The sequence below is a fragment of the Spermophilus citellus genome (genome assembly GCF_964194105.1).
Source record: "Spermophilus citellus genome assembly, chromosome: 7".
In the NCBI taxonomy this organism is placed as follows: Eukaryota; Metazoa; Chordata; class Mammalia; order Rodentia; family Sciuridae; genus Spermophilus; species Spermophilus citellus.
The window spans coordinates 105,660,869-105,687,407 of NC_138188.1; the positions used below are offsets into that span (position 1 = coordinate 105,660,869).

The 26,539-nt window shown below is 32.8% G+C and overlaps 1 protein-coding gene across 1 annotated transcript in view; it reads left to right on the forward strand.

The window, feature by feature from the left end:
- Window positions 1-26,539, forward strand: part of STXBP5L (syntaxin binding protein 5L) — a 356,600-nt gene that overhangs the window by 256,247 nt on the left and 73,814 nt on the right. Inside the window, exon 19 of the mRNA XM_081302277.1 lies at window positions 3,995-4,183. Within this exon, the coding sequence (XP_081158403.1) occupies window positions 3,995-4,183 (189 nt within the window). The remainder of the gene's footprint in view (window positions 1-3,994; window positions 4,184-26,539) is intronic.

Consider the following 26,539-nt stretch of genomic DNA (forward strand, 5'->3'; position numbering starts at 1 on the left):
GTTTTTATTTCTTTTTTTTTGGTGACATGGTATTATTTTATTTATATATTTATCTACTTATTTATTTCTTACATACATGACAATAGTGGAATTCATTACATTCATATTTATCCATTCTCAGAACAATTTTTCATAACTCTGTATATAATGTATGTTCATGCCAAATTATGCCATTATACATGAACTCTCTTTTTTTTCATTACAATTCTTAATACATCTTTATAACACAAATGGAAGGTTTTTATTTCATTGTCTATTCTGAAGCTTAATTTCCCTGGGTATGGTGTTCTTGACTGGAGTCCATGTTCTTTCAGAGCTTGGAATATATAATTCAATTCCTCCCAGCTTTAGGGGTCTGAGTTTAAAAATCAACTGAGATCTGTATTGGTTTCCCTTTAAATGTGGCCTGCTGCTTTTCTCTGGCAGCTTTTGAAATTCTATAATCTGTATGTTAGGCATTTTTATAATAAGTTCTTGTGTGGGTCTGTTGTAGTTTTGTATATTTAGGGGTCCTGTATGCCTCCTGTACCTGATTTTCTGTTTTTTCTTAAGGTTTGGGAAATTTTTATTGAAAAAAAACTGTGCATTCCTTTGGTTTAACTCTGAGCTTTCATCTACCCAATAAGTCTTAAGTTTAGTCTTTTCATTTTATCCATCTTGGAATTTTATTCATAGTCTCTTAACATTTTTTATCCTCTTAACAACTCTATTTTCAAGATTATATACTTTGTCTTCATTGTTTCAAACTCTGTATTCCATGTGGTCTTTTCTGATGGTGATGCTTTCCAATGAATTTTTAATTTGTTTTTCTGATTCCTTCATTTAGAGGATTTTGGACTGATTCTTCTTCAGGATCTCTATCTCCTTATTAAAGTGATTTTTTTAAATTCTGTATTTTCATTCTGATTTAATTTCTTTCTTCATCATTTACCTCATAGATCTGTTTAATTTTGAACTTTCTGAATTCCATCCCTGACATTTTCTAAACTGTAGTATCAGTTTTTTGTTGTTTAGGATTGTTTTTTCCTTTACTTTTTCTTGTTGTTTGTGTGTTTACCCCTATATCTGGATGGATATGGTGCTGTAAAGTTTCTATCTTATGAGTTTATAATACTTTCTATGTTACTAGTAACTTACAGATTGGGAGGGAGCCTAATGATAGCTTTAATCTATGCAAACAATATATAGCAATAGACCAGGTCTTTAGTTCTTATTTTCATATTTAATGTTAATTGGTACAATATGTAGAAATAGTAGAATCAGAAATTTCAATCAGTAAAAACAGTAAATAATCATGAATTATGTTTGGTATAAAATTAAACAATAGGTATTATCTATGATTTCTGCCTTATTAATTATTGCTGTGACATTGATGGTAGGGGCAGATATTATATATGTCAATTAGTATTATGAGGTATTAAGGATAGAGTTGAGTATGAGGAAAGAAGAAATAGGAGGGTAGAAAAGTGTTTGCAGTTTCAAAATGTGCATAGGGCAGATGCTTTGATAACTTCTTGATAACATCTACAGGATTTGTACCTGTAGCCTTCATGGGGAGGAAATAAGTAACTCTCAGAGGTGTGGAAAAATGGGCTAGGGCTGTGGCTCAGTGGTAGAGTGCTCACCTGGCACACGTGAGGCACTGGTTTTGATCCTCAGCACCACATAAAAAATAAAATAAAGGTATTGTGTTCACCTACAACAACAAAAAACATTAAAAATATTTTTTAAAAAAATCTGGGAAATTATTATTGAGAAATAAACACAAAGGACAAGAAATATATTGAAAGCAGTGACTTGACAGGTGGGAAATACCTGATGAATCTGATTCTAACAAAGGGAAAAGCCCATGAATTCTTTATTTATAGCAAAACACACCAAAGGAATTTATTGTAACATGGGGTTCTTCAAGGTAAACAAGAAGGGAGAAGCTGTGGGGGGGAATTGGCTGGGTTGGAGGCTTACTTATCACTTGCACAGTAATTCCTCCTCCAGGCAGCTGGCATCTCAAAGCTGTTTAGGCACACTGGTATCTCTTTTACCCAAGGCTAGCAGGCATCTAAATTCAAAACTATCGAACTCATAAATTCCACACCAGGCATAGAATCTGCCCCATTAACAGTGACCACCTGCAAGTGAGCATGTCTTTCAGCACAGTTGTACCGAAAGAAATTCAGAAGGGCAGTCTACCTATCCAAGGCTATGGAATTCAAAGCAATAATTTATTTGCCACTCCTCACAAGGATTTGTTGTCAATGTGAAAGGGGAAGAAAAAATCTAGCACATAAATGAGGAGAGATGGGGGCTGGGGTTGTGGCTCAGTGGTAGAGCCCTCAACTCGCACATGCAAAGCCTTGGATTCCATCATCAGCACTACCTATAAATAAATACATACATACATACATACACTAAAATAAAGTTATTGTGTACAACTACAAAGAAAATGTGGCATATATGCACAATGGAATAAAAAAAGAATGACTTTAAAGGAGGAGAGAGGTAATAGAATTGAGTGTCAGCAATAGAAAAAAGAGAAGGAGACAAGGGACATAGAGTAGTGGTAAAGATAATACAAAACAAAATCATAATATGCTAATCAAAACCCCTATCCCTAGGTTCAATCCTCAGCATCACGGGGCTGGGTGGTGGCAGGGGGACTTAACCCCCAAAATACAGAGCATAGGAAAATAATACCTTCAAAAAATAAATAAATAAATAAAAGTTTTTAAAAGGCTAGAAATAAGGAGAGAGAAACACACATATAGAAATCCTTGAATCAATCAGTACACATTCAAATAAAACAAAAACACAATATAGAAAACCACCAACAAAAAGTAAAACAAAATAAGCAACAACAAAAAGGAAAAATATCGGTGAAATGTTAAGAAATTAAGGAGTCATTTCCACTACAGTGGACAAAATAGTCGATGAACATATGTGTTCACTATCTGTGCCCAACTGATTTTCTTTTAGTTTCGTCTTGAGGTATGAACTAAGAGTGGGAGTATGGGCCATGAGTTGTGAGTCCTTTCTTTTTTATTGTGTTGCTCACCAAATTTAAAGTTGGGGTTTAAGACTTCCCAATTTCCCTTCTTAGAAGATTAGTGTTGGCAGGCCAGGCTCTCGGCTGTGTGACAAAACCACTGGCTGGGGCAAGTCATCCTGGCAGTGGATTGGCTCACAGTGCATAGTAACACAAATGCACATCCACATGCCACTGGTAAATGTATTGCTGCTCTGTTTACCTTTTAATCAGCATGACAAACAGAATTATACCATGCAATAATTATGAAGTAAAAAGTTATAAACCAATTTTTGAACTGAAAAAACAGTGTTAAATAATTATGCTGTGGCAATTATGCAGTGAAGTATAGTAAAATACACCTTCAAGTGATTAAAATACCTCCTTAGGAGAACTGTTTTAATTAAATCAGGAAATTCTGTAATTAAATGGTGTTTGTCTTTTAATAGGTGGGACAACATGCAAAAATTGAGAAAAAAAAATTGTGAATAAGTGTATTTCCTTATGTCTATTAGAGTAGAAAAATGTTAAATATATGAAGTTAATTTTAGTTTTTCTCTAAGAAAATAATTTGGAGCATAATAATAACAATTTTATTTGAGAAAGGGTATCTATATATAGAAGACTTTGTAGCTATTAAAATGTGGATTTTCTTGACCTCTGTGCTCCTTGCATACTAAAACGATTCTGTGTCATTCTGCTATACAAATAGAAGATCAAGTTAAACAGAAGATTGGGTAGTAATTACTTACCTGACAAGGTGTTCTTACAGGTCATCCTTATTTTTTGTAGTTAATATTCAAGGTTATTATACTAAGTCATTCTATCTAACGTAAAGGCAAACCTTTCCTGATTAACATACCATACCGCTTAACCTCCTCTACCCTAGACAATATTTTTCAGTAAACTTATACTTAATTTAAAGGACAAAAATATTCATGACTATTTTTATTTTTATTTTTTGTCTCTTAGAGTTGCCTTTGGAAACTGCAATGGGTTGGCTGTGGTGGATTTTATACAGAAGACAGTTCTGTTAAGCATGGGGACCATTGACCTTTATAGATCAAGTGACCTATATCAGAGACAACCACGTTCTCCTCGAAAGAACAAGCAGGTCATTGCAGGTAGGAAAGAAAACAAGCTGGGTTATGAACTTGATTTGTACACCATTTTTTTCAGATTGCTTATCTTTTGTGATGTTATTCAAATGCTTTATAAAATGAACCAACATGATTTATACTACCATGTAATACAATGTGTTGGGCAGAAATACAGTGAGAATCTTTGAAAGGGCAAGGGAGGTATATAAAGTTTAATTTGCTTTTTAGGTTAGGAAGCATTTCAAGTTTCTTAGGCTAAGTTCCTAAGAAATAAGAGAAAATAAGAAGCTGCTAAATTTTGAAATGCTGTGAAAATCAAGTTCTTTAGTTGAAAAAGCTGGCCAAGCATGGTGGCACATGCCTGTAATCCCAGCAGCTCAGGCAAATTAGACGGGAGGATCACAAGTTCAAAGACAGCCTCAGCAATTTAGTGAGGCACTAAGCGACTCAGTGAGTCCCTCTTTATAAATTAAAAATATATCAGTACTCAGGCTGGGGTTGTGGCTTGGTGGTGGAGTGCTCACCTGGCATGCTTAGGGCACTGGGTTCGATCCTCAGCACCACATAAATGTAAAATATTGTGTCCACTTAAAACTAGAAAATAAATGTTTTAAAAAATATATCAGTACCCCCCCACACCAAAAAAGAAGCTGCAGTCAACTTACTTGTAATATATTTTGCCCCTTTTAACATGATAATTTACAATAGTGGTAGAGTGCTGGATAGTGTGTTTGCCTAGCATGCACGAGGCCCTGGTATGATCCCCAACACAACAAACACACATATAAAAGGTAACTTAAGGTCATTCACTTCTTTTAATATTTTAAAATAACTCTATATTATATCTATGACCTTTTCCTGATGGATGATGACTGTGTTGGAAATATTTTAACAAGCACAGTAAATATTATTAACATTTTTAAATGCTATGAAAGATAGCATCTTTCTTAACAAGACAAATTGGCCTATTCAACTATAAAAAAAAGAATTCTTTGCTTAATTAGATTATATTGCCATAGTTTGATATCCTAAATTATCAAAATTTATTGGAATTTCGGTATATATCCAAATAGTTGGCTTTATAGACATTGCTGAAATTTTGTGTATTTTTTTGTCCATTGATGTTGTCTAGTTGGTAGAAATTGGGGAAATGGTTTGCAGATAAAATGCTTCTATAGAATTATGTGTTTAGACAATTATTTTAAATTTTCTACTTTTCTTTATTTAAAATAACCAATAAGATATCAAAGCTTTAATTTAAAAAAAAATCCATGAAAAGAATATTAGGGGCTGCGGTTATGGCTCAGCAGTAGAGCACTCGCCTAGCACGTGTAGGGCCCTGGGTTTGATCCTCAGCACCACATAAAAATAAATAAATAAAGGCATTGTGTCCAACTACAACTAAAAAAATAAACATTTTTTTAAAAAGAATATTTTACAATAAAAATTTAAAATCTTACACTTTATTTTCCAAATAACAGGTATGTCAAAACCTTTGAGTGTGATAAAAGAATTTTCCTTTTAGACTAAAAAATTTGATTTTTAAAAAAATTCTCCTTTATTAGCCCTTTGATAAACTTCACTGCTTTCTAAATTATTAGCTTAGACCATTTTCAGGGACACAAAATTATCTTTTAAACCTGAGGCATTTTTGTTAGGAATTCAACTGTTATCAATATTTTAGGACTGCTAGAAAGAAAAACAAAATAAAAGAAATTGTGTGTATGTACCATAAGAGTCTCTCAATAGTGGGAAAGAGAAGGTTGATTTATGAAAGTTAAGAGCTTTTAGAGCAAGAAGGTTTGAAGGGCTAGTAGCTGCTGTTTGCAGTGCTGAAAGCACCATTTCAACTCATAAAAGCTGTGGACCCTTTGATAGCATCTAAGATACTTGCTTTCTGGAAGTGCTGGGTGAATATGGTGGGTTGAAAAAGTGAATATTATGACAAAGGAAAATTATAATTTAAACTTCTTGAGCATCAATAATTATGATTATAGCTTAGAAATTCTGATGACTTTAGAATATGGAAAACTGTGATGAAGCTGTAAACTTGGTTTTTATTTTAGTTTACAAAATTAATATACTGAGCTGGGCATGGTGGCACATGTCTGTAATCCCAGAAACTCTGGAGGCTGCAACAGGAGGATGGCAAGTTTGAGGCTAGCCTTTGCAACTTAGCAAGACCCTGTCTCAAAAAAACAAAAAGGGATGGCGATATAGCTCATAGGTAGATTATCCCTTGGTTTGATCCCTAGTACTGAAAAACAAAATGAATACTCTGAGTACTCATATTATAAAAATAAAAATTAAAAACTAAAATCCCTAAGCTTTCTTTTTAATTGCAGAAGCATTAAAGACAATCATTTTGATATTAATGAAGTAATTTATACATATTATTACAAGTATGTATACTATGCAAAGACATTTAAGAAAAATATGCCATCAATTTTTTGTAAGACATTTGATAAAATAAAATTGCTACAGCATCCTCATCATTCATCTATCACCTCTTACTTTCTAATTGATTTTTTAAATATCTCCTTTCTGATTTGATTACCTAATTTTGCTGCAATTTCTTCATCTTGGCTGTTCTAGATTCTGGTATGATATCACTTCCTTTCACTTTAGACTATTCTTCTTTCTTTCCCCTGCCTGCTGCTGATGCTGGTGTTCTGGCATGTTCCAAAGACAACTTTTGCATGCGTGGCCTGTCTAACTTTTATCCTGATTTAACGAAACGGATCCGTACTTCTTATCAGAGTAAGTTCTAAAAAGGTTAGACAAATAGCATTTTTGAGTCACAGTGCTTGAATAAAATCCGTACATTGGTGCTCAATAATGTGTTTTTTAAAAACACATTCAGCATGCATGTAAATTTTTGTTTTGTTATTGAAGTGCAACCTGATAATTTTAATAAAAATTATTATGTAAATATTTCAAATCATTATTGTCATGTACCCATTTATTCTTATCCTTTGTTTAAGTGCTTATTTCAAACCATACAGTCTATGTCCTATTAGTCCAAAAGTCATTATTTTCTGTTTTGAGGACGGAGAGTAATGGTGTCCTGATATAATAAATCTAATATGCCATATCAATAATAATTTAATGTTTTCTTATTTTGGAATCCTTGTGCTTTGGCCATTTTATTACATTATTCTAACAGTGCCACAATATTTGCTTGTAGTTTTTAGAGATAACTAGGCATTCCTAACTTCTAATGCTTTTTATTAAGATAGAATATCAAAATGTACATTCCTGTAGTGATTTTAGGTATCAACCTGTGAAATAGAGAAATTAAAGTCCCCCAAATAAAAGAGTGTATGTTAACATTTCCTATAGTAGCAAATTAAGATTTGAAGATGGCTAGAGTAAGCACTAAAAACTAGTGCAGAAAGCATAGGGACTGAGGGTATCTGTCACTGGAAATGCAAATGATACTAATGATGTTACAGGTAAATATTTATTGACATGAAAAAAATGTTTACCTTATGTTAATCAATATGTTATATAACCTGAATTTTTTCAGGCCTAAACATGTTTATAAAAACTAATACATTCACATTAGTTGTAAAACCTAAAACTTTACTGATTTGTGCCTTAGATTAAGGAAGTTATTCCTTTGAAATCCTTTGAATTTTTCTAAAAGTGCCTAGGTGGTGATTTATATTCCCTAGTTTTATACTCTAGTAGCACACCATTTTTTTTATTATTTCCTACTGTCTCTGTTCCTGGGACCTGTGTAAAAAACAAGGAGCAAGTATTGACCTGCTCCTAAAACAGAAACTTATTAAATACTATGATATTTCTTCACATAAGAAAATTTTATGAAATTTTAGTTTCCATAATAAAGTTTTATGGGAGCCTACTCATACTCATTCATTTACATGTTTTCAGTGGCTGCTTTCACACTACAATGGCAGAAAACAGTAATTTCAACAAAAACCATATGGCCTACAGGCCTAAAATATTTACTATTTACACAGAAACTTTTCTGATCTCTGTTCTATACCATTCTTTGACATCAGTCCCTTAAAACCACACAGAGGGTTTCTATCTAAAACCTTTCCTGTATATATTCCCCACAACTTCTGAATCCCAGGTTAGCCTTCTGAAGATAGAATCCCCCTATTTTGTATGTATATACACAGATATAGAAAATTTTCTAGAATATTAGCTCGGATCTTATAAATTTCTTCTTTTAGTTTACTCTATTTTCTCATATAAATATGTGGTGCTTTTATGGTAAAAAGAAATTGGGGTTGATAATAAGGAGCAAAAGTAGGCTCTAGTTCACGAGAATTCCATAGTATCAGCAGTGATATAAAGATTAAAAAAGTTTTTTGAGAAATATTTAATAAGTTTATATTCCCTTCAGAATAAAATAATCAACATTCTTAAACCTTCATTAAAGGTCCTTTAAAATATAATTCTTACCTACATCTTTAAATGGATTTTCTACCACTCTCCTGTAGCAATACCCCACTGAAATAGGCAGAATTAATATTGTCAAAATGGCCATATTACCAAAAGTGTTATATAGGTTTAATGCAATTCCTATTAAAATCCCAGTGCCATTCTTCATAGATATAGAAAAAGCAGTCAAGAAATTCATTTGGAAATTTAAGAGACCCAAAATAACCAAAGCAGTCCTCAGCAAGAAACATAAAGCAGGGGACATCACAATACCAGGCCTTAAATTATATTATAGAGCCACAGTAACAAAAACAGCATGGTATTGGTACCAAAACAGATATGTAGACGAATGGTACAGAATAGAAGACACAGAAAAAAACACATAAAAATAGTTATCTCATATTAGACAAAGATTCCAAAAACATACATTGGAGAAAAGAGAGCACCTTCAGCTATTGATGCTGGAAAAACTGGAAATCCATATGTAGCAAAATGAAATTAAACTCCTATCTCTCACCCTGCACAAAACTCAAAGTGGATCAAGGACTAGACCAGAGACCTTGTGCCTAACAGAAGAAAACGTAGGCCCAAATCTCTACTATGTTGGCTTAGGAAATGATTTCCTTAACAAGGCCTTTAAAGCACAAGACGGAAAATCAGTAATCAATAAATGGTAAGGAATCAAACTAAAAAGCTTCACAGAAAAGGAAACAATAACATGAATAGAGAGCCTCCAGAATGGGAGAGAATCTTTATCACATTCACCTCAAATACAGCATTAATCTCCAGGGTATATAAAGAACTCAGAAAACTTAAAGCCAGAAAAATGAATAATCCAATCAATAAATAGGTTAAGGGACTGTACAGTCACTTCATATAAAAAGAAAGATAATCAATCGACAAATATATGTAAAATTTTTCAACATCTCTAACAATTAGAGAAATGCAAATAAAAACTAGATTTCATCTTACTTCAGTCAGAATGGCAATTATCAAGAATGCAAGCAACAAAAAGTGTTGATGAGGATGTAGGGGAAAAGGTATACTCATACATTGCTGGTGGGATTGCAAATTGGTGCAACCACTATGGAAAGCAGTATGGAGATTCCTCATAAAACTTGTAATAGAATCACTGTTTGACTGAGTTATCCCACTCAGAGCTTAAAATGAGCATACTATAGTGAGGCAGCCACATCAATGTTTATAGCAGCACAATTCACAATAGCTAAACTATGGAACCACCCTGGGTGCCCGTCACCACATGAATGGATAAAGAATTGTGGTATATATACACAATGGAATATTACTCAGCCTTAAAGAAGAATGAAATTATGGCATTTGCCAGTAAATGGATAGAACAGGAGAATATCATGCTAAGCGAATAAGCCAATCCCAAGGAACCAAAGGCTGAATGTTTTCTCTGATATGTGGATACTAATTCACAACAAGGCAGAGAAGCTCAGAAAGTATAGAGATATTTTGGATTAGACAGAGGGGAGTGAAAGGAGGGGAGGGGGTATGGGTGTAGGAAGGATAGTAACATGAATTGTGAACATATGATTATGTGACCAGTATAACTCTATATCATGTACAACCAGAAGAATAAGAAGTTATACTCCATTTATGTATGATGTATCAGAGTACATTCTACTGTCATGTGTAACTAGTTAGTACAAAAAATAAATTTTAAAAAATACTTCACTCAAGTCAAGTGTATCTTACTTATTCATATCATCTTTCTGGAAATGCCCTGCTCAAATTTCACTTTCGATAATGAACCTTTTCTGCTACCATCAAAGCCCTGTTGTGCCAGTTCCTTTGCTTAAATTCCTACAGTGATTGCAGTGTACAGGTTTGTACACAGTAGTGTCTGCACCATTTCAATTCATGATTCTATGGCTTTACCTTTCCAAATGCATGACAAGAATCTGAATGTATCAGTTAAATTTTTAATTTAAATGATAAAGAATTTTATTTTTTGTATTATTTATGAACAAATCATGAACTCAATGAGTAAATGATGATGATAGTAGGATACAGCATGGCAGCAGGCTCTTTTCTCTCACAGGAATAGCCGGGCAATTTTTTAAATTTTATAAATAAAAGAACAATTTCTTTCACTACTAGATTCACAAGAATTTTGCAAAAGCAATCATTATTTCTTGTAACTGGAGACCTAACATGTCAAAGTAGAAGTAAAATCGAGTCCAAGAAACAAAGAGATCCTCTATATTTTACCAGTAGTCTCCATGGACACTCAGATAAGCCCTATGACTTGAAATCAGATAGTGCAGTCTTCTTTTGATGATTAACAGTATATATTGTGACAAAGGTCTGATTTTTAATGACTCAATGGTAATATCCTGGAATTTGCTTTTAAAAATAAATTTTACGGAGCTGGGGTTGTGGCTCAGTGGTAGTGTGCTTCCCTAGCATGCGTGAAACACTGAGTTTGATTCTCAGCATCATATACAAATAAATAAAATAAAGGTCCATCAACAACTAAAAATATTTTTAAAATAAAAAAAATTATAAAAATATGGTTTGAAATTTAAATGTTGGCTAATATAATATGATTACATTTCTATATTCTCAACACTATTATAGTAGGGACAGTGAAGCCTTTTCAGGAATTGTTTCCTGAGTTTCAGAAAAGTGTAGCTGCATTGTCCCTATTTGGAGAGACAGAACCCACTTCAAATGAGAGTTCATTCTATTCTGAGATCGTGTGAGGCAATTTGATCCAGTGTTATATTATTTAATGGTCATCATAACCCTTTGAGGCGGATGGATAACATTGGTAGATTTGTCTACCAATGGGAAAACTGAAGTTGAAAGAGATGAAACTAGTTCCTTAAAGTCATTCAGAATAAATGAGAAACAAACTACACCTAATATTAATGTGAATCCATATGATTTCCACTGTATGATCATATGTCTATGAGTGCCTCTTAACGTTTTAGGCACATTGAAAACCAAATCCATTATTCTATAATCAGTAACTACTTTTTCCCCCCATTTTAACTACTGTGAATGAAACAACATATTCAAAAATGAAACAATTTGAAATTGTTTTGACATATTTAAAATGAGATTGAATACAATGACCTTTAAAGTTTCCTTATTTTTCTTTAAAAACTATATTTTTATTCCACTTCACTCTATTATGTTGATTTTGCTCTTGTGATGTCACATTTCTATTTTGAACCTGTTACTTCATTTCTGGAGAAACATCTTTTGATGATCACCCATCAATTAGGTCAGGCTCCAAGAGGCTAGGCTGCCTTCCCTAAGTCATTAAATTATCATCTGCAAATCTTTAACATCCCAAAATAATAGTTATATAGCTGAGAAGAAGTTTCTAGATTTTATAGATTATACATATTGTGAAATGCCTTGGAAAGAGTCACAGATATATGGACAGAAGATTTAGATCAAATTCTGCTTTTTCTATTATATTTGGAATCTTAAAGGAAGATATTGAATCACAACGTTTTTCTTCCCAAATATAAATAAAGTAAAAATCATAATCCCTCTCTCTCCTGGAGAGTTGAACTTTTCTGGATTAATATTTATAAAAAGCACTTCTATAGATAATAGGTATTCTTTATTGTTACAATGTATGATGAAACAAAGCCAGAGTGGAGTTAAATAACCTTTCCAGTGTCTAACCAAGTATAGAAGCTTAAAGCTAAAACTCAGTTCGTTGCCTCAATGGATGGTGTCCTATTTATTTAACAGAAATTTTGATAAATAAGAATTGACTGAGTCAGTTGAGTCAAAGGAAGTTTGAAAACTAGGATTAATGTAGAACATTGTCAGAAAAATTTGCTTGTGCATCAGTTTTCAGTTATGCAACAGAGGATCTTTTGGAAAGCCTCAGGCTTATTCATTGATATTTTCCCTCTTTCACTTCATGGTTTTCAATTTGTGGAAATATAGCAGGTCCTAAAAACACAAGCCAAAAAAATAAAGGGAAAAAATAATGAGAAATATTAAAGAAATAATATAAATAATACAAAATAAATAGAGAAGGTCAAGAATGGAAGAAAAGAAAAATAATAAGAAAAGGAGTGTCTTAAAGGGAAAAAATTCAAAGATTATTTATTGAAGAGTTACTGTGTCAAACATTTTTCTGGGCATTAAGTACAGAATGATGAGTAAACAATTACATATTTTCCTTCCATTTATTACAGACAATATACAGATAAATAAATACATAGATATACTATTATAATTGTAAAATGGTAGTAATGCTATGATAGAGAAGAATGAATGTTGTCAAGGGAAACCCCTTATAAGGAGGAAACACTGAAGTAAAGCTTTATAAGATAAGAAAAAACTAGTCAAAGCTTTGTACTGTTTGAAAAGAAACTAGTACTTCACTCATGCTTACAATGACTTTACATTTTCAAAGAAGTTTGTTTGAAAAAAGATCAAGATAGCATAATTATTTTAAACATTAAAGATTGGTGTTGATAATAAGAAAAACAAAGAAATCAGAATAAAAGGGGATATAATATTGATTCCGTTCATAGAAAATTCAAGGAAATGAAGACTAATACATTGTGATAGAAAGCAGATCAATGGTTGCCTAGGGATGTGAAAGGGACACTTATAGGGAGAGCAGAAAGAAGGTGTTACAAAATAGCACACAAAATTCTTAGATATGATGGATGTGTTTTTTATCTTGATTATACAGATCGTTTTCTAGGTATATAAATATGATCAGTTATCAAATTATATATTTTATAGATATATCAATTAAATCTCAATGAAGCTTTTTTTAAAAGCACTAGCTTTTGGAAAACAAGGATCATTACATTCCAGGCATATAGAACAGCTTATAAGTAGGTTCTAAGGTGGTAAAGGATTTAACTATCATGTAAAAATAGAAAAAAGGCCAGAGAGATTAGGAGTATGGTGTGTGAAAGGGAAAATAAGATGATGTAGAGATGAGCAGTGACCAGATAATGCAAACTCCTGCAGCAGTTATAAGAAATTCTCTCTTGCTTTAAGCAAGAGAGTTATATGCTTCATTTGTGTTCTAAAAATAGTATGCACACTGCTGAGTGAAGAAAATATGGGTCCATAAAAGATCATACAAGTTAGAAACTCAGTATTGCACTACAGACAAGAAATGAGCATCTTCTTGACTAGGGTAAGAGAATTGTTATTAAAGAGAAAGGGTAATTTCAAGGATAACAGCATTTACAGAGCTACTATTATGAATCAGTGTAAGAAATAAGAAATTGGAATTAATGATTATTCCCAGATTTTGACTTTAGCTACTGATCATGTCATGATATTATTTACAAAGACAATGAAGCTTGAGATGGGGGGAGCTTTACTAGGAAGCACAGAGTCAATATTAGACATGTTAAATTTTGGTATCTCTGTAACATGTTCATGTGGAGATGTCAAGTGTATAGTTTAACAACTATGAATATCAGATAAGAGTCTCATCATATACATGGTATTTAATGGTATTTAATGGTATTTAATGGGAATAAATAAAATAACCTAGATGAGGAGGAAAGGGGTTGGAGATTGTGGATAGAAACATCAGAAATTTCAACATTTAAATTCAAGAAGAAGAGAACTTCTCAAGGAGAAGAGATAATTTGAGGAGAGACTATTTCTAGGAGTGGTTAGCTACATGAAAAGTTACACTTAAGTAGAATAAGCTCAGAAATGTGACTGATGGGTGAACCTGTGGTGGTTACTAGTAACCCTTCAAAAAGACAGTTTTAGTTTTAGAAAAGTAGTGAGATGGAGGCCAGAATAATATTAGATTGAGGAGGGGCAGGTGAGGAAATAGCACAAGTAAATATCTCTTTCAAAGCACTTGGTTATAAAGGGATACAGAAAAATCAGCCAGTACCTACATTGAAATAAGGTATTAAAAGGAGGAGGTGAAGCCGGGCATGGTGGCTCATGCCTGTAATCCCAGTGACTCAGGAGGCTGAGACGGAGAACTGCAGGTTCAAAGCCAACCTCAGCAACAACAAGGTGCTAAGCAACTCTGAGACCCTGTCTCTAAGAAAAATACAAAATAAGGCTATGGTTGAATGCCCCTGAGTTAAAAAAAAAAAAAAAAGGAAGAGGCATGTTGATGTCTTTTATTTTAAATTTTAGCAGGAAGAGAATATTTTTAATTTACATGAATATGGAATGATCAAAAAAGAGAAAGGGAGAAAGATTGAATTGTGCTAAGGAAGAGAGGGGATTATAAAAGGAGTAAAATCTTAAGTTGAGAGGGGTTGGGAATCATCAGCACATGTAATAGGAGACATTAAATAGGACATTTTTAGGAGATTTAAATAGGAGATTTTTCTCAATTACTAAAGAAAGATAAAATAAAGAAGAGAGTTACAGAAAAGAAAATGGATAAATTGAAAAGTGTATGATTTGTTTGAAATATGAAACAAGTGATTATTACATCTGATTTTCAGTTCTATATTTACATCTAATTTTCAGTTCTATATTTTAGTAGGCTATATATATATTAGTGTCCATCTACTATATATAGTAGATGGACACTATACCTTTATTTTATTTTTATGTGGTGCTGAGGATTGAACCCTGTGCCTCACATGTGCTAGGAAAGCACTCCACCAACTGAGCTACAGCCCCAGCCCCACCTCCTTTTTTTTAGATTTGGTTTTACAATGTAAATTTTCTTATACCAAAGCTTTATATTGAAAAGCAACTACACTGAATTATAATTAGTAGAAAAAATATAAGGTTCGATCTTCAAATTTACAAAAGGAAACTAAGAAATACAAATAAGGGAAATAATTGCTCAGTAGTATGTGTTAGCTTTCTATAGTTTAGTTAGCAGTAATATCATTGAGAGTAAACCAAATAAAATAGGCCAATAAAACCTAAAGCAGTAATGTTCCACAAAAGATGACACTATCTCCTAGAGGACATTTGGCAATGCATACAGACACTTGATTGTCACAACTGAGGAGGAGGGATATTTTACTGGAATCTACATCTACCATGTATTGCTGCAACAAAATATTATCTGGCTACATTTTCAATCAAATTTAAAACATTCAGAGAAAATTGTTTAACTGGTGAATCCTATTTGGTAAGAAAATCCTTAAAAGGGTAGACTGTTCATGTGGATGCATGTATTGACATATTGGATATAAGTCTCCTTAAAAATACTGATTTTATTTAGAATTAACAATTCAATATTTAAATTCCCAATTATCAATTGAGGCATATGTATACATTCTTAAATTTTTTAAATAAAAGTTGATATAATTCACTGTAGCTAAGGGAATTATGTCTTCCATTGTTATTTACCATACAATTTCCGTATCTGTTCTAACCAGAATTCATTATATATTTTCCAGTGAATCACTATACAAAACCTTTCAAGTTTAATAGCTAATATGTTTTTCTTTACTCAGATGTCAATTATAACTTTGTTCACATAATCTCAGGAAAACTTAATCACTTAATGCTTAGTATATTATTAAGAAGACACAATTAGGGCTGGGGTTGTAGCTCAGTGGTAGAGTGTTCACCTCGCATGAAGGCACTGGGTTCGATCCTCAGCACCACATAAAAATAAAATAAGAGTATTATGTCCATCTACAACTAAAAAAATATTTTTAAAAAATTATTATTAAAAAAGACACAATTATTTAGCATGTCTACTGAACACTTTAATAAACTACTGGTGTTAGTAATGGATTAACTATTTTCTATTCCTCTGATTCCTCATGTCTTCAAACCTACTTTCCCAGTTGTTTTAGTCAGTTTTTTCATCATTCTGACTAAAAGACCTGACAAGAAAAATGTAAAGGAGGAAAAGTTTATTTGGGCTCACATTTTCAGAGATTCAGTCCACTGTTGACCAATTCTGGGACCAAGGTGAGGCAGAACATCATGGTGGAAGGGTATGGCAGAGAAAAGCACCTCAGGATATGGTTAACAGGAAGCAAAGCAGTGACTCCACTCACCAGGGACAAGCATAAACCCAAAGTCTTGTCCCCAGTGGCCTACTCCTCTAGCTGCACCCATCTTTCTACAGTTAATCCATATCAGTTGATTAACCCATTGATTAGGTAGACCTAATAATCCAATCATTTCACCTCTGAAAGTTTCTGCATTGTCTCACACATGATCCTTTGGGGATACCTCATTCTACCCATGGCCCTCAAAAGCTCCTGTCCATCTCATGGTACAAAATACATATAGTTCATTTTAAGAGTCCCTATGTGTCTTAATAGTTTCATTATTACCCAAAATTCCAAGACCAAAGTTTTCTGAAATTCAAGGTAAACTCACAGGTGTTTTCACTGTAAATATCAAAAACACATCACATATATCTATGTATGGATGGCACAGAGTAAACATTTCCACCCCACAAGGAAGATTTTGGGGCTTAGAATGGAAGGATGGGGCCAAAAAAGGCTGATATTCAACTGGGAAAACAAATCCAGTAGCTCCACATCTAGTAAATTGGGCACATGTCATGGCATCATGATGTCCTCTCACAAGGGCTTATATACCTCTGCCATATGACGTTAATAGTTTCAGCCCCATGTGGCCTCTCTTTTGGTTTGTTTCTTCTCAATTCCTGCAGCTTTCCTACGCAGACATCTCACATCACTGGTTCTCTTAATTTCAGGGGTCTCCATTGCAGATTTGGCTTTCTTCTCACATCTTTATGCATCATACCCTGAAAGGCAGACTGCACGGACTCTGACACTGCTACACTTCCTGGTCTCCCAGGCCTTCCTTTGAAATCTGGGGAGAAGCCTTCATGACCTCTCAACTCCAATATCCTGCATTTCTATATATGAAGTAAAACTTTATGGTTGATACCAAGGTGTGCTGCCATCTTGAGAAGTAACCAAGCTCCCAGGGATTATGGCTGCAGCAGCCTCTAAGTATCTTGGGTGTTGAGCTTATGAAACAAGTTCCTAGGTCCTCTTATGCAAGCAGGTTGCCCCTATGGTCTATTTTCAAAGGAATTTGTACTTTTATAACTGTAAGCCTGAGATGGATGTGGTCTTGCCAATTATGAGATGCCCTCAAGCCACCTGTCCTATTCTTTCTGGGTAAAGTAATTAGCATTTCTTTAGTGGCTATAATCTTTTTAACAGCTTCCTTAGGCACAGTTTTACTTGCACTTCTCTGACCAAATTGCAAGTTTTCAAAAATACCTCTGCTCCTTATTATCATAGTAAGCTTGGCTAAAAGCTGCTCATAATATCCATGCCACAATCTGAATACTGTGCTCCCTTGAAATTTCTTCCACCAGATTAATTAGCCCATGACTAAATTCAGCTTCAAAGAAAGTCTCAAGATATGGGGAAAATGTAGATAACGTATTTGCTAGCATGTAACACAAATGCCTCTAACACAATTTCCAGTAGAGTCATCCTCCTCTGAAACCTCATGGGCCCTGTCTTTTCTGTCCACAGTTCTATCACCATTTTGGTCTTCTGAGCTCCCACCAGATCACCTATTAAACTCCACTTACAATGTTCTAAAGCCTTTCCACTTTTCAAATCTAAACTTTTCAAAATCCCTTCTCCACCCCACTAGAAAGCACCAAAGGATTCTGAATCATATGGACTGGTTAGTTACAGCCATGGTCCCACTCTCAGTACCAGTTTCTGTTTTAATCATCTTTTTCATCTCTTTGAAAAAAGACCTGACAAGGAAAATGTAGAGGAGGAAAAGTTTAATATAGTTCATGGTTTCAGAGGCTCAGTCCCTAGTCAGCCAACTGCCTAGCTCTGGGCCCAAAGTGAAACAGAACATTATGGTAGAAAGGTATAGGGGAGAAAAACAGGTCAGGACAGTGCAAAAAGAAAGTAGAGTGATGGCTCTACTCATCAGGGGGAAAATACAAACCCCAAAGTCATACCTCCAGTGGACCTACTTCCTCCAGTCACACCCTGCCTGCCTATAATCATCACCTAGTTGATCCATAATCTAATCATTTCATCTCTGAGACTTCTTGCACCTGTCACATGTGAGCTTTTGGGGGACACCTCTATACCATGACAACAGTATTTCCAAGATTGCAAATATACCTGAACAAGGAGCTTTCTATTTCCCGACAGGATGTTGAAAGAAGTGCTAGCAACAGTGATAAAATTCTGTGATATTAATTTTAAAAATAAAATTATACTTTCTTATAGAGCTATTGAAGAGTGTTAGACTCAAAGATGCCTTATTAACCAAATGCTAGAGAGGGAAGAATTATTCATAAGTGAGAAGGAAGCTGCACATGTCTCCATACCTGGGGAAAGGAGTGGCCCTTCCATAGATGGATAAACTGCAAAGAATTTAAAAAAAATTGTAAGATTATTTTCTGGACTGGCCTATGGATTATAATTTGAAAGAGCTCTAAATACAAAAACCAGTTGTTCAAGTTCACAGTTTACTGTTACCAAAGCCTTACACTCCTGAAATTCTTGTGACAAAGTGGCAATGCAGGTGGGACTGTGAAATCAGAGAAATTCATGCAATATTAATGGACTTGCCTTTCTGATATTATTATATAATTTAACCAAAATATTAATTAAAACTATCTAAAGCAATATCCCAGCCCTTTCTCTGCACAAATACTGAGACCAGCAGTTAGCACCTTGGCAAAACGTGAGTGGAATTTCAAGTGTTAACTTTAAAAGCAAAGAAAAATCTTTTTCCTGTAATTTTTTCTTGAGCCCTCATATTTCTCTGATTATCCTTTCTTATTTTAATTGTACAGATTAATGCATTACAGTGTGGTAAGTCAACATGTAAACAGTTTGTAAAAACAAAGAGAAATATTCTTGGACTAATTTGAAATTAAAAAAAACTTAATCTAGTTAAAGTTGCAACTCAATTCCACCTTAGTTCAATGCCTTATAAAAATTGAATTATACTTCACTTAAGTTACTTACCAAAGAAATTAACAAAAAAAAAAAGGATAAACACATATTGAGGGAAACTTCAGCTTCTAGCACTGTTTTATATATAGCGTGCTATCAGAAAATAAAAAAACACACAAAGAAGCAGAAATTCATGACACATAACTGGAGAAAGAAAGCCAATTTAAAGAGACTCATAGGTGACACAAATTAAAATAAGCAGTCAAGAACTTTTAAAGAACTATTATAAGAAAAAATAGGAAAAGTGAATTAAAGTGGGTAAATATGTTTGGGAATTTCAGGAGAAAAACAAACTCTGAAAAGAATCAAACAAATTACAGAACTGAAAAATACATGTGAAATCAAAAGATCACTGCTCTGATGATATGTTGAATCAGATCAATAGCAATGATCCAAACGGAAGAAACGTATTTTAAAAAGTTAACAAAAAGGAAGCAGGCATTAGTAACTGTGTCTGCATGTTTTTGAGATTCGATGAAAAACATAAACTGAAAGACGTGGAGGCTCAGAAAATCCCAACAGAGGAAAATAAAATAAAAACGCAAGAACTCATAGTCAAATCACTGAAACCAACATAAAAGAAAATGTTAAAATCAACAGAGAAATATACTTACCACCTACAGGATAACAATGATGTGATTAATGAATTACTTCTCACCAGAAATAATTAAAGCCACAGACAACACAAAAAGTGAAAAAATTATCAGCACAGAATTCTATATCTAGCAAAAATGTCATTCAAATATGAAGATAAATGAATTTGTCTTTAGTAGGCCTACAGTATAAGAAATGGTAAAGAAGTTTTTAGAAGCTAAAGGAAAATAATCACAGATTGAGACTTGGAAATACAGTAAGAATGAAGCACACTGGAAAGAATAAATATTTTGTTAAATATGAAACATTATTTTATCTTAAATTCTTTAAAAGTACATTTATTTTATAAAAATGGTATATTATAGGGTTTATAATGAGTAAAAGTAAAATGTATGACAAAAACACAAATCATGAGTAGCATGTAAGCAGTATATATAATGTCTTAAATTTCTTTTATCCTAAGAGAAGTGGTGTAAAAATAATTAAAGGTAGACTATGATTAACTATTATTCTTATTATAACCCATAGAAAAGTCACTAGAAAAATAAAATAGAAGACTGGAGCTAAAAAAAGTCAATGAGAAGACAAAATAGAATACTAAAATTATTTTCTCAAAAGATGGAAATGAGGCATGGGGGTTGGGGGAGAACATAAAGAACAAATTGAAAACAAAGAAAAATATATGGATACAAAACTAACCCAAAGATTATATTAAGTGTTACTAGAATAAACTTTACAAAGAAAAATGCAGAGATTATGAGACAAGATTAAATAGGAATCCAACTACAAGCTATTTATATGAGATGCACTTTAAATATAGAAACCCAAATAGATTGAAAGTAAAAGAATTTCATTAAAAAACTAACCATAAGAAAGTATATTTGGGGGGCTGGGGATGTGGCTCAAGCGGTAGCGTGCTCACCTGGCATGTGTGGGGCACTGGGTTTGACCCTCAGCACCACAGAAAAATAAAGATGTTCTGTCCTCCGAAAACTAAAAAATAAATATTTAAAAATTCTCTCCCTCCACACACACACCTCTCCCCCCCTCCCTCCCTCCCTCTCTCTCTCTCTCTCTCTCTCTCTCTCTCTCTCTCTCTCTCAAAAAGAAAGAAAGAAAGTAGATTTGGCTATGTTAAGATGAAGTGGATTTTGAGGCAGTGAGATAGAGAAGTAGTTAAAAATTTTTAAAGACTATCAGAAAGATATTAAAACTCTTTTACTTGTAGACAGTCAACAAAAATATTAAAAATACATAAAGAAAAATTGTTAAAACTACCATTGAAACCAAGAAATCTACAATCATTTGGGGGAATTCATCATTTCCCCTTAGTAACTGATAGTATAAATAAATGAAAATTCTTCAGGATATAAACAACATAAGGAACTCTCTTGACCAAGTTAACCTAACATGCATAAATAGATACCTATGCTATTAAATTTAAAATATTTTTAAATTATATTTTAATTATATCTTTAATATTACTAATATTTAATTAATAGTAGGATCTTTAATTAATATTAATGGATTTGATTAATATTATTAATTATACCTTTTCAAGTAGATATATAGCTTTTTATAATGATAGACTGAACCATAAAATAAGATATAGTGAATTACAGATAATTGAAATGAAGCAAAATTTGCTATCTGACTACAAAAGAAATTGAATTAGATATTGATCCCTATTGGAAATTCTGAACACATTTTTATTATTTTTGTTCATATTAGTGCATTACAGTTGTACATAACAATGGAATACATTGTTACATATTTGTAACAATGTACATGTACAGAATATAACAATATAATTTAACCAGTATCATTTTCACAGTATTTCCCCTTTCCCTCCCCTATTCCCTTCATCTAGTCCCTTTGGTCTATCTGCATTGATTTCTCTTTGATTTTCATGAGGATAACCCCTAACTTTCTTTGTCTTTTTCATCTCTAACTTTCACATATGAGAGAAATCATATGATCCTTGACTTTTTGATTTTGACTTATTTTGCTTAACGTAATGTCCTCATGTTCCATTCGTTTTCCTGAAAATGACATGGTTTCATTCTTATGGCTGAATAAAATGCCATTGTGTATGCATACCACACTTTATTTAGCCATTCATCCTAGGTGGATTCCATAGTTTTTCTGTTGTGAATTGTGCTGCTGTGAACATGGGTATGCATATATCGCTATAGAATGATGACTTTAATTATTTAGGATCAATGCCAAGGAGTGGTATTAACAGTGGTATAGCTGGGTAATATGGTAATTCCATTCCTAGTTTTTTGAGGAAATTCCATACTGATTTTGATAATGGTTGACTAATTTACAATTCCACCAACAGTGTAAAAGTGTTCCTTTTTTCTCCACATCCTCTCCATCGTACATCATTGTTTGTATCATTAATAGCTGCCATTCTAAAGTGAATCAGATGAAAACTCAGTATAGTTTTGATTTATATTTCCCTATTTGATAACCATATTTGTTTTAGTCAGCCTTTTCACTGCTGTGAACAAAAATCTAAATAAGAACAAACAGAAGAGGAAAAGTTTATTTGAAGGCTCACAGTTTTAGAGGCTTAGTTCATAGATGGCCAACTCCACCCCTCAGGGCTGGAGGTGAGTCAGAACATTGTGGCAGAGAAAAGCCAAGGGGACAGGACACTAAGAATCAGAGAGCAAGCTCCAGTCATCAAAAATAAAATATAATTGGGGCTGGGGATGTGGCTCAAGCGGTAGCGCGCTCGCCTGGCATGCGTGCAGCCCGGGTTCGATCCTCAGCACCACATACCAACAAAGATGTTGTGTCTGCCGAGAACTAAAAAAAATAAATAAATAAATATTAAAAATTCTCTCTCTCTCCTCTCTCACTCTCTCTTTAAAAATAAAATAAAATAAAATAAAATATAATCCGCAAGGTATGCCCCCAGTGATCTACATTTTCCACCCACCCCTCCCCGCCTACAGGTACAACCCAATTAATCCCTATCATAGGACTAATGCACTCATTAGGTTTAGGTGCTCATAATAAAATCATTTATTTCCCCTCTAAATTTTCTTACATTGTCTTATGCATGAGTTTTGGGAGCTTATCTCCCATATAAACCATACCATTGTTGAACATTTGTTCATGTAATTGTTGGCCATTTATACTTCTTCTTTTGAGATGTATTTAGTTCATTTGCACATCTTTTTGTGTGTGTGCATGTACGTTTGTGTGCATGTGCGTGTTTTTTGAGTTTTTTATATATTCTGGATATTAATTCTCTGTCAGAATGATATCTAGCAAAGATTTTCTCCCATTCTCTAGGTTCTCTTTTCACATTCTTAATGGTTTCCCATGCTGTATAGAAGCTTTGTAATTTTATGCCATCTCATTTAATTAACTGCTGGCATTATTTCTTGAGCTTTAGGTGTCCTATTGAGAAAGTCATTGCCTGTGTCTATATACTAGAATGTTGCCCCTACATTTTCTTCTAGGAGTTCCATAGTTTCTTGTCTAATTCTTAGGTCTTTGATTCACTTTGAGTTGACTCTGTACAGGGTGAGAGATAAGGGTCTAGTCTCATTCTTCTGCATAGGGATTACCTGTTTCCTCCATTTGTTGAGAAGGTTGTCTTTTCTACACTATATGGTTTTGGCATCTTTCTCCAGGATCAGATAATTGTATCTTTGTGGGTTTGTCTTTCTGTCTTCTATTCTGAGATAATTTTTTTAAATAACTTATGGCTTAAAAAAGAAATGACCAAAGACATTTTAATGTATTTTTGACCTGAGTGAAAGTATGAACAAAACATATGTGTGTGTGTGTGTGTGTGTGTGTGTGTGTGTATAGTGCTGCTAAAGCAGTCTTTGAATAAAAATGTAAACCATGGATGGTTATTTTGGAAACCCATAATCTAAACTTCCTTCTTAAGATGCTAAGAAAAAAAAGAGCAAAGAAACACAACATAAATGAAAGGAAATTATAAAGGTCAGAAATCAATGAAGTAGAAGACAAATAATACTATATATCAACAAAACAATATGATACTTCAAAAGCACTAATAAAGTCTAAAAACCCTGAGACTGATTCCAGAAAAAAAAATAATGTATGATCAAATGAAATGAAAAAGGGAACATCACTATGGATTATACAAACACTAAAATTTACAAAGTAATGTTATGAACAACTGTGTGCCTAGAAACTGACATTTAGATGAATTTTAAGAGATTCTTTGAAAGACAAAACCTACCAAAGCTGACATAAAACACCTTGGAAAATATAAATAACAGTCTTTTAAATTTTTTAAATTCAAAATTAAATACTTCCCTCAAGAAAACTTTAAGCCTCAAATGGTTTCATAGATTAACCCTATGAGATATTTAATGTGAAGCCTTTTAGGGACCAGAAAAAAGCCATCAAAATGTTGATGACTAAAATTGATACAGCAAAGTGTAAGAAAACTGCAGACCAGACCCATTCATGAACATAGATATAAAAATTATACATAAAATAACTAGTAAATGGAATATGGCACATAAATATAAGAAATATAAACATTATAAACAAGATAGATTTATCCCAGGAATGCTAATTTAACATTTAAAAATCAATCAATGTAAAATGATTGATAAATAGAATTTAAAGGAAAAAATATGATCATCTCAATGTAAAAAAATTGGACAAAATTGAACACTTATTTATGACAAAAAATCTTCCACAAACTAGGAACAAGAAGGACATTCCTCAATTGAATAAATCCTATTCATGAAAAAATAAATAAATAGCATCATACTTTGTTGTAACATATTAAATATTTCCCCCCTAAAATCATAAATAAAGGAAGGATATCAACTCTCATCATTATTCGGTTTTTTACTTCATAACCTAGTAAGGGCAAAAGCAAGGTAAAAAAAATAATATACCTAAAAATAAGTGCTATTATGGTATATATAGAAAAACTAAAGGAATCTATAAGAAAGTTGCAAAATAAAAAGTGAATTCAGTAAGACTGAAGAAAACATGTCAGTATGTAAAAATCAGTCTTATTTCTATAAAATGATAGTAAACAATTAGGAAATAAACTATAGTCCCAGCTATTCATGATATTGAGAAGGGAGGATCACGTTTGCAAGGCCAGTCTGGAAACTTAGTGGGACCTTGACTTAAAATGAAATTTAAAAAACTGCTTGAGATATCTCAGTGATCTCATGCTTGCCTACAATTTGTGAGAGCCTGGATTCAATCCCAGCATGACAAAAGAAAACCAAGATAATACATAGAGGATAGTCTTCTAAATGATATGGTCCCATTCCCCCAGAGAATAAGAAGAAAAAGAAAGCATAACTGATGAAAACTATATTAAAAACAATCATGTAGTTTCTGGAAATATTTTAGTTTATACAGCAAATGAAGAAACATATTCAAAAAAGTCTACTGAAACTTGGTAAAAACAAGAATTTGGGACATGATAATAGAAGACTTTTAAAATCCCATGTATAAGACTGCCATACTGAAATCTACAAAATATTGCAGAAGAAAATATTTTGAAAATCATTCATATGGGAGAGAATACCATATTTATGGGTTGAAAGACTCAATTTTGAAAAAAAATACATATGTGTGTGTGTATGTGTGTTAAGATAAAACAGATAGATGATAGATAGATATAAAACATGAGAGTTAAGTTACATTATCACAAGAGACCTTTTCATCTCCAAATTCTATTTGTTTTTGCAACTACAGCAAATGTATCGATATAAATTGAATAACGAGTATATAGGAAGGAATATGAACAAAGACAATTTTAGTTATTCTCAGTAGCTCTCAAATGTTCAAATGTTTCTGATTAAAGGGACTTCTATTCAATCAGAAACTCTGTGTACTTATTTACAAAGAAAAAATAATATTAGACTTTCCAAAAAGAATAAGAAAACTATGATGAAGGATATTTTAAATGCCATAGGAATGTGTATTTATAGAATTTAAAAACATGTATTAAACTTTTGTACTCATCCTTGTATTTTTCAGAAAAGTCATAAAATAGAAAGTAAGAAATACTGGAAATATGAATGTAGTGCTTGTTATAAAAATGACATTGATGTAATTGAACAAATCAGTATGTAATATATATAGCACAACATTTTTATAGATAAATACAAAACTTTAAATCTATAGCATCTCTTTAAATATTTTTTAAAGGCCAATAACCTGTTCTCCTGAAATAAAGGATCTTATTATGACTTTTAAAACCCTGTTTCTCATTTTTATTCTCTGATGAAATTGGATCATTTATTAAAGTATAAAAATAATAAAGAAAATTTGCATCTTTCCACCATCCATTTTTTAATTTTCCTTTGTTGATCAGCTATAGCTCCTGTTTTTCCTGTTATCACTTCTTTAAATAAATTTTCACAATACTTTATATAAAAGACATGGTAATGTGGTTTTTCACAGGAAAGGGGACCTTTTTAGACTTTACTAAGGATTAAGGATTACCTATACAGTACTAT